Genomic DNA, 16154 nt, shown 5'->3' on the forward strand with positions numbered 1-16154 from the left:
AGAAGAAAATATGGACCCAACCACTCTGTTCTTTCAAGAAAACTCCGATCTGCAGAAATCAGCCCACAACACTTTTCGCAGTATGGAGCCACAATCGGTTGCCAACATCTGCACACCAAGCTGCTCCTAAAAGGCGGAGCTGCAGCAGTGGGTTGAAGAGTTGGCAATCGTAGTTGGGATCGTGCCAGAGTATTCCCGTTCTCTTGCCTATGGGAGGAGAAAGGCAGCCTCACACGTCCGGTCCTGGTTTCAGATTGCGTTGGCCAGCGGCAAGAAAGCTGTGCTTATTGCTCCCACTGTACCATGCAAAGGAAGAATTCCGCATCTCCAAGATGGGAAGCTTTCTTTTTTAAAACAAAAAACCAAGTTTCTAGTCCTTAAGGCTGTGGAAATAGGCTTAAAAGCCCACAAAAATGTGGACACAAAAGATTTACACAGTCCATATAGATCATCATGTGGTTTTTCTTGGCAAAGAACTTTGATTATTTTGGGGAACAACAACAAAAATGGTCTGTTCATGCAGAATACACAGATCTCTGAGAAATAAAATGTCTGGTGGAGCAGATTTTGGCTCACGATGGCTCGTGTCACACAATAAACCTTTAGGGTAGCCTTCGTTCCCCAATGTGGCCTCCCTGCAGATGGTTCTGGACTTCAACTCCCATCAGCCTCAGTCTCGTGTTGCTGGGGTTGATGGGAAAAAGGATGTGCTGGCTGAGGCTGATGGGAATTGCGGTCCAAAATCAGTGGGTGCTGATGGGGAAGCTGCTTTCAAGGCGCCGCGAGGCTCTTGGCTGTTTTGCATACCCTGGGAGGTCTCAATAGGAAAGCGCCTTCATTTCAGTACCCCTTATATCTCTTGCACACCCCTAGAAGCCTGCCAGCTTGGCTCACGTCTGAGTAGTGGAAATGGGATTCTGTTGATGAGGGCACAATGGGGGCAGAGAGCTGGGCATCAGGGCAGATTTTTGCAGGTCCAGCTGGTTCCCAAGACTCAGTGTCCCTTGGTTGAGATAGTGAGTGTCTGGGGTGGGGGAAGAGGAGAGAAAAGGAGGGTCCCCACCCCCACCCCACCCCACCAGCTTACCCAGGTGCCTTTCTCGCCTGGTTCACCTTTGGGCCCCGGCTCACCCTGAAGCGGAAGGAGAAAAGGCATGAGAAAACAAAGGTTTGGGGGGTCTGTGGTTATTGCAAAAGAAATCTTCAAATAGGAAATTGCATTAGACCCTCTTCTGCTGTTGTTGGAACCTAGGAAGCTGCCTTACATCTAGCACAGTACTGCCTGCACTGACTGGCAGCAGCAATCACATGGGGACATTGCCAGACCTACCTGGAGCTGCTGGGAATTGAGCCTTCTGCATGCAAGGCAGATAGATGCTCCAGATACTGCACTTGCCCCCTTGCTGAATTATGTAAAACAGCATATAACGCCGAAGTACCAAATTCAAGAGCCATGTACCGTAACAGCAGGAAGAATCTTACATGCAACATTTTGGAAAAGCACATGGGGAACCTAGTAAGATGGATTTATTAAGATAAATCTGGGAGCATTTGAGAATCGCAATATCTCATTGTCATGATTAGAGATGGAGAAAGGTTTCCATAAGCTGGAAGCGTTTGGAAATTAGTAACCAACCCAGCATAAAGAATTTGCAACCTCAGGCAAAAAACAAAATTTCAGTGAGAATGGGAAGGGCTCCATAGAGGCTTATGAGCTCACAGAACCCGTATTAGTGACCTATGATGTAAGACGTATGTAATACAATAAAAAGCTTCATACGGGTGTCAGGGAAAACCAAAGCTTTTTTCTTTCCAAGGGTTAGGGTGGTGCAGGGAGGGGAAGGGGTAGGCTTGGCCCACTGGGAAAGGCAGATTATGGATGCTGTCTTGGGCATGGAGACAAGCCATTATAATAACTGTGTAATGTTAAGAATCCAGTACCTAGAGGAGGCCTCTCCCTGCCAGACTTGAAATTATATTTTGAAGCCTCCTGTATTTGTTGGATCCAGGAATGGATAAAACTAAAAAATACAGATCTATTAGATTTGGAAGGATATGACAACAGATTTGGCTGGCATGCATATTTGTGGTATGAAAAGGCAAGAGTACATCAAAGTTTTCGAAATCATATTATAAGGAAAGCGATTTTTAAAGTTTGGGAGAAGTATAAAGGATTATTAGAACTGTGCTTTTTTTAATTATTATTTGTACGCCAGCCTGGGAACTGAAGAGCTGGGTATAAATGCTTTTGAATCGAGGATGGTGAACCTGCGTAGGCGTCACATGTCACTGGACTCAACTCCCATCACCCCTGACCGTTGGCCTTGCTGGCTGGGGCTGATGGGAGATGGAGTCCAACAACTCTCCGGAGGAACTCAGGTCCCCCAGCCCTGCTTCAAACAAATCAATGAATGAACAAGCAAATGAATGAAAGTCCCATGGAGAACGGTGACCGAGGAATTTCTCATGTAGTATAAGAGACATTTCTCAGAATGTGCAGAACTTCCCTGGTTGCTGGAGTTTGCCACTAGCCACCCAAATTTCTTGCACCCACCCTAGCAGGGTATTCTCTCCTCCTCCACTCTGCCACACTTACGCGTTCTCCATCGAGACCTTGGCGGCCAGGATATCCTTGCGGTCCCTACAAGAGAGACGAAGGAGTAGAAAAAAGAAAACCTGAGTCACAGAATCATAGAACTGTAGAGTTGAGAGTCCTCTGCCAATAATAATAATAATTACTTTACACCATGCCCATCCGGCTGGGTTTCCCCAGCCACTCTGGGTGGCTCCCAACAGATTAAAACATCAAATATTTAAAACTTCCCTAAACAGGGCTGCCTTCAGATCTCTTCTGAAAGTCATATAGTTGTTTATTTCCTTGAAATCTGAGGGGAGGGCGTTCCACAGGGCAGGCGCCACCACCGAGAAGGCCCTCTCTGCTTGAAGCAAGTGCAGAGAACCTCTGGCCTTCCAGAATTTGCTAAATTCCATCAACCCCTTGCTGGGGCTGGAAGGAGTAGTAGATCAGCAACACAGAGAGGGCCAAAGGTTCCCCACAGTGCTAAAGCAAGCAGGCAGGATTTGAACCCAGGTCCTCCGGGCAAGTATACGAACACGAGAGCCCACCCCCATGTCTGATCCTGACCTGGAGCGAGGCGCCTGCTTCTTTATATGGCTCTGGCTCAGGGTGAAATCCCACAGGGGTAGTTCCTCCAGCCCCACAGTGCTTTAAGAGCTCTGAGTGCTCCATTGAGTTTCCTGTTCTGGCAGATGGAGGGTTGCCATCTTCCAGCCAGCCACTGTAGATACGCTTTCGAAAGCTGCTTGATGTGCAGACGTCAGCAGGGGTAATAACAGCTCTACAGTGGTACCTCTGGATGCAAACAGGATCCGTTCTGGAGCCCCATTCGCATCCTGAAGCGAACGCAACCTGCGTCCGCACATGCGCTGGTTGCGATTCGTCGCTTCTGCGCATGCACGTGTTGTCATTTTGAATGCCTGTGCATGCGCGAGCGGCGAAACCCAGAAGTAACGCGCTCCATTACTTCCGGGTCGCTGCAGAACACAACCTGAAAATATTCATCCCGAAGCTACTTCAACCCAAGGTATGACTGTATATCTTGTGGAGAGGAATTCCTTGCTGGCGGCTGCAAGTCAAACCAGTTTGGTTGGTCGAGTTAAGGACACCGCAGTTTAAGGAGATCGACCAAGCTGGAAGCTGATTCTTAGCTGTGATTCCTGCATGTATCCAACCACACAATTCTCTGATGCTATGAAACTTGGATGTAAGCCTGAGAGCACGTGATGCTGGAGGGCGGTACTCACTCTTTCTCCTCTCTCTCCAGGGGTACCAGCTGCCCCGTCGGCGCCTGGGGTTCCGGGGCTGCCCTGAAAGAAAGAACCGTCGCAGCTTTAAACAACAACAACAACAATAATAAGCCTGTTTGAATGAAAGGCAATGTACAAATAAACAGCAACATAACACAACTTGCATAAGATACAATTAATAATAATAATAATAATAATAATAATAATAATAATAATAATGATAATATAACAATGGATCTCAGTTGCAAGGGACCGTTCTTTTGCAATTCAAGAAAATCTTTAATAAAAATTATTCCAAGTCGGTTGCAAGGGATCTCTCCCCACCCCAAATACGGTGGCAGCTAAGTGTTACCTACAGTTTAGTCCCAAAATACTGGGCGGTTCCAGGCCCTGGAAAAACACCACCTCCTATTCAAATCATCAGCTCAAAATGCAATTGGGCTGTTTCCGCAGCCAAAGTGCTGCCCCTCCCAGAAACCCTTGCCTCCTCCCGTCAGAGATTAGGGGTACTTACATCACGTCCCGGCTGACCTGGGGTTCCAGCTGGCCCTGGAGGACCTACAGGGAGAAAGAGGTTTCACACCCCTGGTCGGCAACTAGTTTTTGCTGCTTTGAGAAGGGAGGAGCTGGAGGGAGGGGCAAAAGCCCCCCCCCAACCTCCTTTTCCAAATTGGCCAACCAGCAGCACCCACAAGGCTGCAGCTGTAACTACAACCTTCCCACCCCACCCTGAATTTTGTTGTGGCTGTTGCTTCCCACCCCCAGGGGGCAGGATTTGGCCCTGATCTGTTGCAACTCCTACTTAATACTGTGATAGGAATTTTGAGGTCTTAGATATATGGTAATGTTCATAGCCGCACGTACATAGATCAGCACAGGAAGACCGACCTGAAGCCATTTTGATTCCTAAACTGAGCAAATGTTTTCTCTGCAAGGTCAAAGTGGGAAACCTCCCCATTGTCTCTTTCCTCACAAATCCTGTCTTAAGGGCACATTTAAGATATGAATAGGGTGTGAGCCTGTGACCTGGCCCAGGAACTAAGTATTTATCATTACAAAAGACTAGCCAGGCTCCCCAGGAAATCCAATCAAGTAACCTGCCAGACAGGAGATAAACAACGACAGGAGAAAAACAACATTCAAATTTAGACCGCCTTAGGTTTAGACCGCCTTTTCTGTGATGTAGGTCTGAGGGGTGGTCTTAGGTTAGGTTACACCCCTTCTGTGATGTATGTATGATGTTTCTGGGGGTGGTCTTGATCTAAAGGTAAAGGGGCCCCTGACCATTAGGTCCAGTCTTGATCTACAGGGTGGCAATTTCAAAAGTCTTTATAAGGCCTTGCATGCCATTTTTCTGGGTTCCTCCTTTCTCCTGCGGGTGAGGGGAGCACCCTGTTGCAACAGATCAATAAAGATCAAGCTTACTAGCTGCATTGCTTCTCATTAGTCTCTGGTTGGCCTCTGTTATTTTCTCCTACCAATAGGGAACCTATGTAAGGACTCTATATGGGCTCTTGGATACCCCATAAGGGAAAAGGGCAATTTTTGTTTACAACAATACTGTGCGACTCCCTTTCCCAGCTGGGCCTAGCAGACTCGTGCTCTAGTCTAGGCGGCGGAAAACAATTCCTACCACGGTCAGAAAACTTCCAACAACTTTCCTGGAAGGGAAAGTGCAATAATCAAACCTGCCACCAGAGGCCAATAGAACGCCAGCTATCAAATCCTTCCTAAAGTCGAGTGAACCATCAGCCATGGATGGCAACAGGTTGCATTGTTTCCTACCAGGACACTCACAGAAAAGGCTGAAAAAAGCACGAGAAAGCCGTTGTGCTGGTTGGGAATGGCAGGTCTGCAAAGACCGGCTGCGGCTCAGTGGAAGTCCAAAACATTCAGAGGGCAGATCGAGTCCACGCCGCTCACATGGTCTCTGGATTGTCGGCAAGCCACAAATTTCATTTCAGCAGTCAGATACTACGGGGAGGGGCACTTCAAGCGTTTAGGGTGGAATGGCCACAATTCGCTGACCCGGCTTTTGACAGGTATCTGCATGGCGACACCATCTGGAATATCTCCTGTGGTTCTCCTGTCTCTTCCTAGACTCCCTTTGGAGAAGGGCTGAACATGGAGGTAGGACATGTATCCGCCTTGCAGGCAGAAGCTCCTAGATTCAGTCCCTGATGGCATCTCCCCAGGTACAGATGGGAATGCCCTCTGCCTGAAACCCTGGAGAGCTGCTGCCGGTCCGTGTGGACAATATTGAGTTACCATATTTTTTGCTCTATAGGACGCACCTTTTCCCCTCAAAAAATTAAGGGGAAATGTGTGTGCGTCCTATGGAGCGAATGCAGGCTCCTTGGCTTCAGCGATAGCAATGCAAAGCCTCCGAAGCGCAGAGGGAGTGCTCCCTCCGCGCTCCGGAGGCTTCGCGTTGCTTTCGCTGAAGCTTGGAGAGCGAGAGGAGGCGGTGTGCACCGACCCCTCTCGCTCTCCAGGCTTCAGGGATAGCCGCCTGAAGCCAAGGAGCACAGTGCGAATTCCCGCTGCGGTCCGCAGGCTTCGGGTTCCTTTCACTGAAGCCGGGAGAGCAAGACTCTCCCGGCTTCAGCAGAGAAGGAGAGCTGCGCAGCGCCACTTCAGCCAAGCGGGAGGAGAAATGGAAGGGGCTCCGTTTCTCCTGCCGCTTTGCTGAAGGGGCGCTAAGCAGAGAGGAGGAGATTTTTTGTTGTTGTTCTCCCCCTCTAAAACAAGGTGCGTCCTATGGAGCGAAAAATACGTTAGATGGAACAATGGTCTACCTGTTTGTCTGCCTGAGGAAGTTTCACATTTTGCTGTTTCTGTAGGAAGGGCCAGAGCTCAGAGCATCTAAAGTCCCAGGTTCAAAAATGTTCAAACTAACTTTTATTTAAAAACCTGAAGCTTTTCTATTAGGCATTACAGGTCAAGAACTGCCAAGAGAAAAGAATAAACTCTTTATGTATGCTACGGCGGCGGCTAGGATATTACTAGCCCAAAGATGGAAAAGCGAAGAAATACCAACAAAAAGAATGGCTTCAAAAATTGATGGAATATGCTGAAATGGCGAAACTAACAGAAAGACTCAGAGATAAAGACAATAGAGATTTTTTAAAAGATTGGGAACCATTTATGTTGTATCTACAGAAACAATGTAAAGAAACAGATTCACTAGCAGGGTTTGAGTAAACACTTAGAAGCAACAAAAATAGGTACAAAAAAACTAGAAAGGTGATGTTAAAATGATAAGAGAGAATAACAATTAATATAGAAAATTTAGATGTGATATAATATAGCAAGCAGGCGAAGCCAATATGTTCAAAGCCAGAAAAGGAAGTTGAGGAAAGCCAGCACGGAGGGGGAACTTTGGGGAATGTATTGTTTCTATTTGACAAGTTGATATGTTGTAATATGACTGGGGGGGAATGTAAAATCTAATTTAAAAATTATTAAAAAAATTAAAATAAAGTCCCAGGTTCAATCCCCAAAGGAATTTCCAGACAATGCCGCCTGAAACCCCATAGAGCTGCTACCCATCATTCCCCCATCCCTGGGTGAAGATACAGGGCCAAAAAGAGACTTACCCATTGGTCCCGGAAGGCCAGGAGGCCCAGCTGGCCCAGTGACCCCCGTTTCAATGAAGGTGTTTGACAGAAGTGGGTCCCCTGAAATCACACAAGCAGAGAAAGATCAGGGAATGGGTGTCTCTCCTTTGGAAACCAGGCTGGTTATTCAAAGTATTGATTTCTATACAGTTATACCTCGGGTTACAGACGCTTCAGGTTGCGTGTTTTTGGGTTGCGCACTGTGCCAAGCCTGGAAGTACTGAAACGGGTTACTTCTGGGTTTCGGCGCTCGCACAGGCGCAGAAGCACTAACTCGCGCTTTGCGCATGAGCAGAAGCACTAAATCACGACCTGCGCATGCGCAGACATGGTGCTGCGGGTTGCGAACACTGCAGGTTGCGAACGTGCCTCCTGCACGGATCACGTTCGCAACCTGAGCATCCACTGTACTGGTTAATGTCAAAATAGCCTCTGAGCAGTTCGCACAGTTTTAAAATTCCTCAAAATATAAAACATCCACCTTTATAATAGGCAGTCAAACCATCCCCCATGAAACAGCCTTGGTAAACTGGCACCCTCCAGATGTGATCTCTTAATTCTTTATTCCAATCCTCCCTTAGTACCTGTATATCAAATTGGTTAGCTAGTAAAAAAGATTTGTATTTGTTGATGGCTGTTTTTTGTTGTTGTTGCGTAAGAACTAATCAACTGCTTCAATATCTCTGGGGGTTTCTGAGGCTGTAAAAGCTGCTGGTCCATAGATGGTGGTTAGCAAGTGTTTTACCTGGAGATATTGCCACTGAGCATTTGTAGGTAATCTATATTTGGCTCTTAAGACGGAATATGTATAAAATCCATCCTCTTAGTTTATCAGCTGGTCTAACGTTAATACAGTGGTACCTTGGTTTACGAACTTAATCCGTTCCGGAAGTCTTTTCTTAAACCAAAGCGTTCTTAAACCGAGGCGTGCTTTCCCATAGCAGCGGGGGACTCAATTTACAAATGGAACACACTCAACAGGAAGCGGAACATGTTCTTATTCCAAGGCAAAGTTCACAAACCAAAACACACCTACTTCCGGGTTTGCAGCGTTCTTAATCCAAGTTGTTCCTAAACTAAGCTGTTCTCATACCAAGGTACCACTGTATACCAAAATTCATCCACCTCTTCCATACGACCATTTCTTTCCTGATTTTTAAAGATGGGTTTCCCCACAAAGTCATTTTGTCATGGGAGAAAAGGTCGAATTTATATTTTTTGGATGTGTGGTGCCACATTGTTCGAACTGATGTTATTGTTTCAATAGCATCTTGAGCATGAATGTATTAAAAACCCAAGTGCTGCCCATCTTTCTAAAGGTCCAAAGTAGCCCAATTTGGACCATTGTTTTCAGTTATGGGTCTCCAGAATTGTGTACCTGACAGTAAATATGCTTAGTGATACAATTCTAAGTCTGGGATCCCAAATCCTCCATCTTTTATCCGTATTTGCATTTTTTGCGGAGATATTTCTTGGAACCGAAGAGCCCCAAAGGCATTTTCTAAACAAAGATTTAGCTGGGGCTGATGGGAGATATAGTCCCAAACATCAGGACGGCGCCAGTTTGGCCAAGGCTGCCTTAAAAGAAAACAGCAGTTCGAACAGGAGACTGCAGTAGACAGATCAAGGGGAGAGCGAATGGGCAAAACCATCCTGGACCAAGAGATTTAAGCATCTTTCACCTCACAAAAACAGACCAGGAAATGAGCAGCTAATGCAGGGGACCTTTCTCAGCTCAAAGGCCACATTCCCTTCCGGGCAACCTCTCAAGGGCCACACGCCAGTGGTGGGCGGGGCCAGAGGAAAAATTGGGCGGGGCAACAAATGTAAATAATTTACATCATCATCAACCTTTATTACGGTCCAGAGACCCAACAAATCGTTACAAAGCAATACACAATTCATACAGCCTACCTCCAGGTTAAACATGCATTTTGTTCAGAATATAGGGATCATTAGTTCTTGCAACCACCGATAAAAACTTTGCCACTGCTAATGTTCTAGTGTTTGTCCGGTCTTCCAATAGGAACCTGACATAGTGAGCCTCTGATTTGCCTGGGAAAGGTACCAGCAAGGGTAATATCAGTTCAGCCCTGGCTTGCTCATATTTTGCACAGTGCAACAAAATATGTTTTATGGAATTGATGTCTTGAGCACACAAGCAAAGTCTGTCCTGGTAGGGAACTCCTCTCAACCTGCCATCCAACACTGCAGAAGGAAAGACGTTTAGTCTGGCTTTGGTGAAAAGCCTTCAATAATTTGGTACTGTCAGGTTTTTAATGTAAGATTTTAACTTAAAGACATGCCCATATTGTACTCCTACTGCCAGCGGACTACAGACTGTGTGTGATCGAGATCGCAAGTCACTGTGTGCATTTTCCCATAATCTTTGCTTTAACGTCTTTAGGGCGCCTTCATAACCCAGGTAATACAGTTGCGGGGGGGGGGTGACAGACCAATAGAGGTGGCTTTTTTAGCCATGGTTTTCTGCCATTTGCTGACAAATTCCTCATTGGTCAGGTGTTGGTACAAACCCTTCCCTAGATCAAACACTGAAATCCTGAGCCAATGTTTTAGGGCAGCCCACCACGCTTTAGTTGAAATTGGAATACCGTATTTTTCACACCATAGGGCACACCGCCCCATAGGACGCAACTAGTTTTTTGGGGGGGGAAATAAAGAAAAAAAAATTATTTCCCCCCCAGGTGCGGGGCTGGCGCGGGGGAAGCCCGAGCTTCCCCCAATCCCAGCCCCGAGAACAGCCTGCTATCCTCAAGCCTAGGGAGGCCAGCGGTAAGTAGCGCTGGTCTCCCCAGACTTCGGAATGCAGGCAGCTCTGGGCAGCTATCGGGAGGCGGGCAAGACTTCACGCCCAGCTCCGGATGGCTGCGCAGAGCTGCGCTCACCCCGGGACTGCAGGCAGCTCTGGGCAGCCATCGGGAGGCGGGCGCGAAGTGGCGCCGGTCTCTCGAGGGTTGCACAGAGCTTCCTGAAGCCTGGAGAGCGAGAGGGGTCGGTGTTCACCGACCCCTCTCGCTCTCCAGGCTTCAGCGAAAGCCTGCATTCGCTCCATAGGACGCACACACATTTTCCCTTGCTTTTTAGGAGGGAAAAAGTGTGTCCTATGGTGCGAAAAATACGGTAATTTAACCTTTGTACAGTAGGCAAGCTTCTACACTGCCACAGCCCTCTTAGTCCTCCATCTAGGGCAGCAAGATCCGAGTTCAAGGACACATTCCACTCAGGGCAAAGCACTCAGAGAGGGTGAGGCCAAGGGGGCGTGGCCTGAGGAGAGTTCCAAGGGCCAGATAGTGAGGCCGGGAGGGCCGTATCCAGCTCACAGGCCTGAGGTTCCCTGCCCCTGTGGCCAAGACACTTCCCTTGCCTGGGAGGTTACTCACTTTGATCTGGAATGGGCGATATCTTTGGTCCCACAGGGGCTGGTGGACCTGGTGGTCCAGGAGGTCCTGGAAGGCCCTTCTCTCCGGGGAAACCTCTTGCGCCGTCCCGCCCGGGGGGACCAGGAGGCCCCGGGGGCCCTGGATGAAATGGTGGGAGGGGAAAACAAAAGAAAACAACACAACGGTGAACAACGAGAGCTGAGCCAGGAAAGGTGGGTTTCTTCCAGCACCTGTGGGCAAAAGCTCAGGGTGCCACCTTTTTAGTTATTTATCACATCTATACGCTACTTTTTTCTGTCAATGTTCCCCATTCTTCCCATTTCGTCCTCACAACAACCCTGTGAGGTAGGTCAGGCTGAGAGACGGTGGGCGGTCCCAGATCACACCACCCAGTGAGTTTCAGAGGAGAGCGGGGATTCGAACCCTGATCTCTCACAGATTCGAGTCCGACACTATTATGCCACACTGGCTCTCATGCTGAGCATGAGGAACAGCAGAATGTGAGCTGTACAAGCTGGGATTTGCGTGGTTGTCAGAACTGTGTACGACCATGAGGGCAGCACCAAATCCAGCTTCTGGAAAACCTCAGCTTTCATTTAAAAATGAAAACAAGTTTCGCCTCTTGTGTTGCTACTTCTGAATCAGCAACTGGGCACAATTCGGCCTGCTTGATTTAACTTATCACCACATCTATCGTTATCAATTATGATGATGATAAATTATTGTGACATTTCCCATATGATGCCCTTTCTTTTGATGCCCCAAAACAAAGGGTTGAAATGCGTGCACGAACCTAAGTTAGTGGTATCCATTAACTTCAATGGGCTTATTCTGATTAGGACTAGCACTGCAACCAACTCCCAAGTAAAATCACAGACAGGTCAGCAGTAAATGATACCAACACAAATTACGTATAATGTTGCAAAGGCCTGTGGGAAATTTTGAATGAAAAGAACGTGGGCAGACAGTCCGGTTTCAATAAAGAGGAAATGCCTTAACCAGGGCGCCACCACTGAGAAGGCTCTGCTTCATGTGGCAAACTCCACGTCGTCGTTATGTTGTTAATGAGGATTGGGGTTGGCATGGATGTCCTCTGGGCATCTCCTGCAACTGTGGGATTCTGTAGCTGTAAGACTGGGATCTGCAGAAGAGGATGGCTGCTAAAACTGGCAACCCAGTAACAAATACCTCCTGGCAGAAATAGAATGATCCTTGTAAAACAACAAATATAATGTTTTTTGATATCTGATGAAAACAAAGAAAGAAATGCAATAATCTGGAACTGTGTGTGAAAAAATAGTAGAAATAATAATGCAATGAGTCTAATCGGAAGTCAAATGTGTTTGTTTGTTTTGTTTTGTTTTGTTTTTCTTTTTTCCTTTACCCCCTCCCCCCCCTTCTTCTTCCTCTTTGCTTTTCTTTTTTGTGCCTCCTTTCTTGGTCTTTTTCTTTTTGATTTGTTAAGAAAGAGATAATGATATCAAAGTGTAATATGTAAACTTCAGTAAGTTAAAAGTGATGTTGTGTAATTTTTCTATTATTATTTATATATTGTTAAAATTGGTTAATTGTAATGAATTGATAATAAATAATAATAATAAATTTTTATTTATATCCCACCCTCCCCAGCCGAAGCTCTAAAATCATTTCATTATAAAATTAATTCAAATCAAATTATTGGCAACCATTGGGCTAGAGTTCTGTGAAGATTGCCAAAGGAGGGAGTCAGGCTGCGCCCTGATCAAAGGCCTGGTGGAACAGCTCTGTCTTGCAGGCCCTGCGGAAAGATGTCAGGTCCCGCAGGGCCCTAGTCTCTTGTGACAGAGCGTTCCACCAGATTGGAGCTGCAGCCGAGAAAGCCCTGGCTCTAGTTGAGGCCAGCCTAACCTCTATGTGGCCTGGGATCTTCAGGATGTTTTTATTTGCAGACCGTAAATTTCTCTGTGGGACATACCAGGAGAGGCGGTCCCGTAGGTACGAGGGTCCTAGGCCGTATAGGGCTTTAAAGGTTAAAACCAGCACCTTAAACCTGATCCTGTACTCCACCGGGAGCCAGTGCAGCTGGTATAGTACCGGATGAATATGATCTCGCAGCGAAGACCCCATAATGAGTCTCGCCGCGGCATTCTGCACCCGCTGGAGTTTCTGGGTCAGAGTCTCAAGGGCAGCCCCACGTAGAGCGAGTTACAATAATCCAGTCTGGAGGTGACCGTCACGTGGATCACAGTGGCTAGGTCAGGGCGAGAGAGGTAAGGAGCCAACTGCTTAGCCAACTGATGTAGCAATTACTGTGGTTTTTTCCTTTGTTATTGTTGAATTCTAAATAAAGTAAATAAATAAATAAATAAATAAATAGTCAACCCAATTCCTTTCGCTAAGTCAATAGGCCCTAGCCAGCTTTATTGAGAACTGCTGTTTGCCATGTAACCTTGGACAATATGTTGCCATGGGAACTAAATAGCTGGCGTCTGAAAAAAGGTGACAACCACTCCTTCTCCTGATTGGAGGTGATCTTCTTGTTATAAGGCGCAAATGGGGAACCTGTGGCCCTTCAGATGAAACTCCAATTCTCCTCAGCCCCAGCAAGCACGTCCAAAAGGTCGGACGATGGGAGCTGGAGTTTGACAATATCTGGGGTGTCACAGGCTTCCCCATCCCATCGCTAAGGAGTTCAGAGGCAGGTTTTTGGCTCTGAGCAGCTTGCAGCTGAAGACCGGGAGCGTGCAGAGACGGGAGCGGAGGAAGCGAAGGGGGAGACTGGATTTGGCAAAGGCAACCCCTTCCCACTCACTCCCTGCTCCCCCCCCTAAAAAAAAATTAGCTCAGGGAGGTCCAGAACAAAGAAGTGGGATTTACAAGAGAGGAAAGCTAGGCCTAGGAGTGGAGTGGGGGAAAGAGGGTGGTGAATGGGGTCTGTGTGGGGTTGGGCTGGCTGGTTAATGTTTTAACTCCAAACTGCCAGAGGCAACTTTCTCTGGGACGCTTTCCAAACCCAATAAACATTAAGCAGACCCAGAGAGACGGCCAAGTACGACCACAGCTCCACGTGAGCTCAGATCCCCAGCCTTGCTTGCCCGGGGAGGGTGCTTCCACCCCAGCAAATCCCCCCCACAAAAAAACCCACTATGAGAGACTTCACGATACCCTACAACGACTGTGTTTTCCTCAGATTTCTGATCATGGAGGCAAACTTCCAAACCATCCCCTCCCCTATTTAACATCGGAGACACGCTTCACTCTCGTGTCCCCCCCCCCCCAAAAAAGAGGTTTTAGACCAGGAGAGAGAACAAACATTCGTCCTGCAGAGGAACCCATGGCGCACACCACCAAGTCACTGGAATGAGAGACAGTGTGGTGTAGTGGGTAGAGCATGAGAGTACAACATGGGAGAGACCAGGGTTCAAAACCCCACTCAGCCACATGAAGCTCACCTTGGGGTGTGACCCTGGGCCAGTCACTGTTGCCTACTTTGCAGGGATGTTGTGAGGATTAGATGAGGAGGGGGAGAATCGTGTAGGCCATGTTGAGCTCCTTGGAGGAAGAATTCAGTATATAAACGTAGTAATATATTATTGGTTTTTCGTGGACCCCAGAGTTTGTGTGCCACCATTTACATAACAAAAACTAATGGCGAGATATTAACATTTTCAAAAGTACCACATTTTTTCGCTCTATAAGACGCACCAGACCATAAGACGCACCTAGTTTTTGGAGGAGGAAAACAAGAAAAAAAATATTCTGAATCTCAGTAGCCAGAACAACAAGAGGGATCGCTGCGCAGTGAAAGCAGCAATCCCTCTTGCTGTTCTGGCTTCTGTGATAGCTGTGCAGCCTGCATTCGCTCCATAAGACGCACACACATTTCCCCTTACTTTTTAAGAGAGAAAAAGTGAGTCTTATAGAGCAAAAAGTACGGTACTTAGCTAATTGGGAGCCCCTGGCCTAGTCTTGCCGTTTCTTTGCAAGGCAAGGCAAGCTCAAAGCAACTTGCAACAACATCAGAAAGCTTTCTTTCATTATTCCCTAACAACTGCATGATCTAAAGGAAGTTTAAACAGCCAGATAAATGGATGGGCTGATGAGAACATCTCACAGGGATCAAGAATACGATTAAACAAATCATTGCCAATGCATAATAAGGTCTAACAATAAAATGCATGAAGCTAATCTAGAGGATGCACCCCCAGAACTAACCCAAGCAATACCCCTTAAACCCTCCAGGTGTTTTGGCCTGTCAGGTGTGGGGAAGCTTTGGCCTTCCAGATGTTGCTGAGATGTTGTTGACCTACATCTCCCATCAACCCCAGAAAGCAGGGCCAATGGCCAGAGGGGATGATGTAGTTCAGCAACATCTGGAGGGCTAAAGGTTCCCCACCCCTGAACTGGGTCTGATGGGATTTGTAGTCCGAAACATCAAACTATCGTATTTTTCGCTCTATAAGACGCACCAGACCATAAGACGCACCTAGTTTTTGGAGGAGGAAAACAAGAAAAAAAATATTCTGAATCTCAGTAGCCAGAACAACAAGAGGGATCGCTGCACAGTGAAAGCAACAATCCTTCTTGCTGTTCTGGCTTCTGGGATAGCTGTGCAGCCTGCATTCGCTCCATAAGACGCACACACATCCCCCCTTACTTTTTAGGAGGGAAAAAGTGAGTCTTATAGAGCGAAAAATACGGTAATTTGTTTTTAGCTGGAAATGCAGAGGACTGAACCATGCAAGGAGAAGGCAGAGTTGCACCTGTAGAGCAGCAGCGGCTTACCTTGTGGTCCAGCAGGGCCTTTGACGCCAGGTACGCCTGACGGGCCACGGATGCCAATGTCTCCTTTGGGACCCACGGGGCCTGGGGGTCCCTGCGAGGCCAGCCTCCCTGAAACAAAAGGTTTGGAAAGGGAAGGCGGTAACAGTCGAGGAAGATGCGCATTCACAAGATCACAACATACACTGAAAGCACACAGCTTCCTCCAAAGAAGCCTGGGAACTGTAGTTAACAAACAGTTTAAGGGTGCTGGGAATTGTAGCTCTGTGGGGGGGAGAAACTACAGTTGCCAGCTGGGAAGTTGTGTGCTCCAGATATATTGGAGCGGCCATAGCTAAAAAGGGATGTGTTGAGACTGAGATTCACGGCGAATGGTGTGTTGCAGCGAGAATTTCGGTCCTTGAGAAAGCAAAAGTAAAGGGAAATGCTTGAAGACGTCGAATTACAGCAGGAAAAGAAAAGATGAATGTAAAATGAACATTTCACACAGAAATTCACAGTCCCTTTTATCAATCGTCATCCAAGACCCTTCTTCACGCGGCGC

At 47.2% G+C, this 16154-nt stretch overlaps 1 protein-coding gene across 6 annotated transcripts in view; it reads right to left on the bottom strand.

Annotated features, from left to right (window-relative positions):
- The window catches only part of EMID1 (EMI domain containing 1), a 70518-nt gene that overhangs the window by 13599 nt on the left and 40765 nt on the right, over window positions 1-16154 (bottom strand). For all 6 annotated transcript variants that reach the window (XM_077920231.1, XM_077920234.1, XM_028709405.2 and 3 more), the window contains exons 8-14: window positions 15614-15721; window positions 10850-10987; window positions 7428-7508; window positions 4343-4386; window positions 3826-3888; window positions 2597-2641; window positions 1088-1132 (exon numbers count right to left, since the gene is read on the bottom strand). In XM_077920231.1, the coding sequence (XP_077776357.1) occupies window positions 1088-1132; window positions 2597-2641; window positions 3826-3888; window positions 4343-4386; window positions 7428-7508; window positions 10850-10987; window positions 15614-15721 (524 nt within the window). The remainder of the gene's footprint in view (window positions 1-1087; window positions 1133-2596; window positions 2642-3825; window positions 3889-4342; window positions 4387-7427; window positions 7509-10849; window positions 10988-15613; window positions 15722-16154) is intronic.

Source organism: Podarcis muralis, chromosome 16 (genome assembly GCF_964188315.1).
Source record: "Podarcis muralis chromosome 16, rPodMur119.hap1.1, whole genome shotgun sequence".
NCBI classification, from domain to species: domain Eukaryota; kingdom Metazoa; phylum Chordata; class Lepidosauria; order Squamata; family Lacertidae; genus Podarcis; species Podarcis muralis.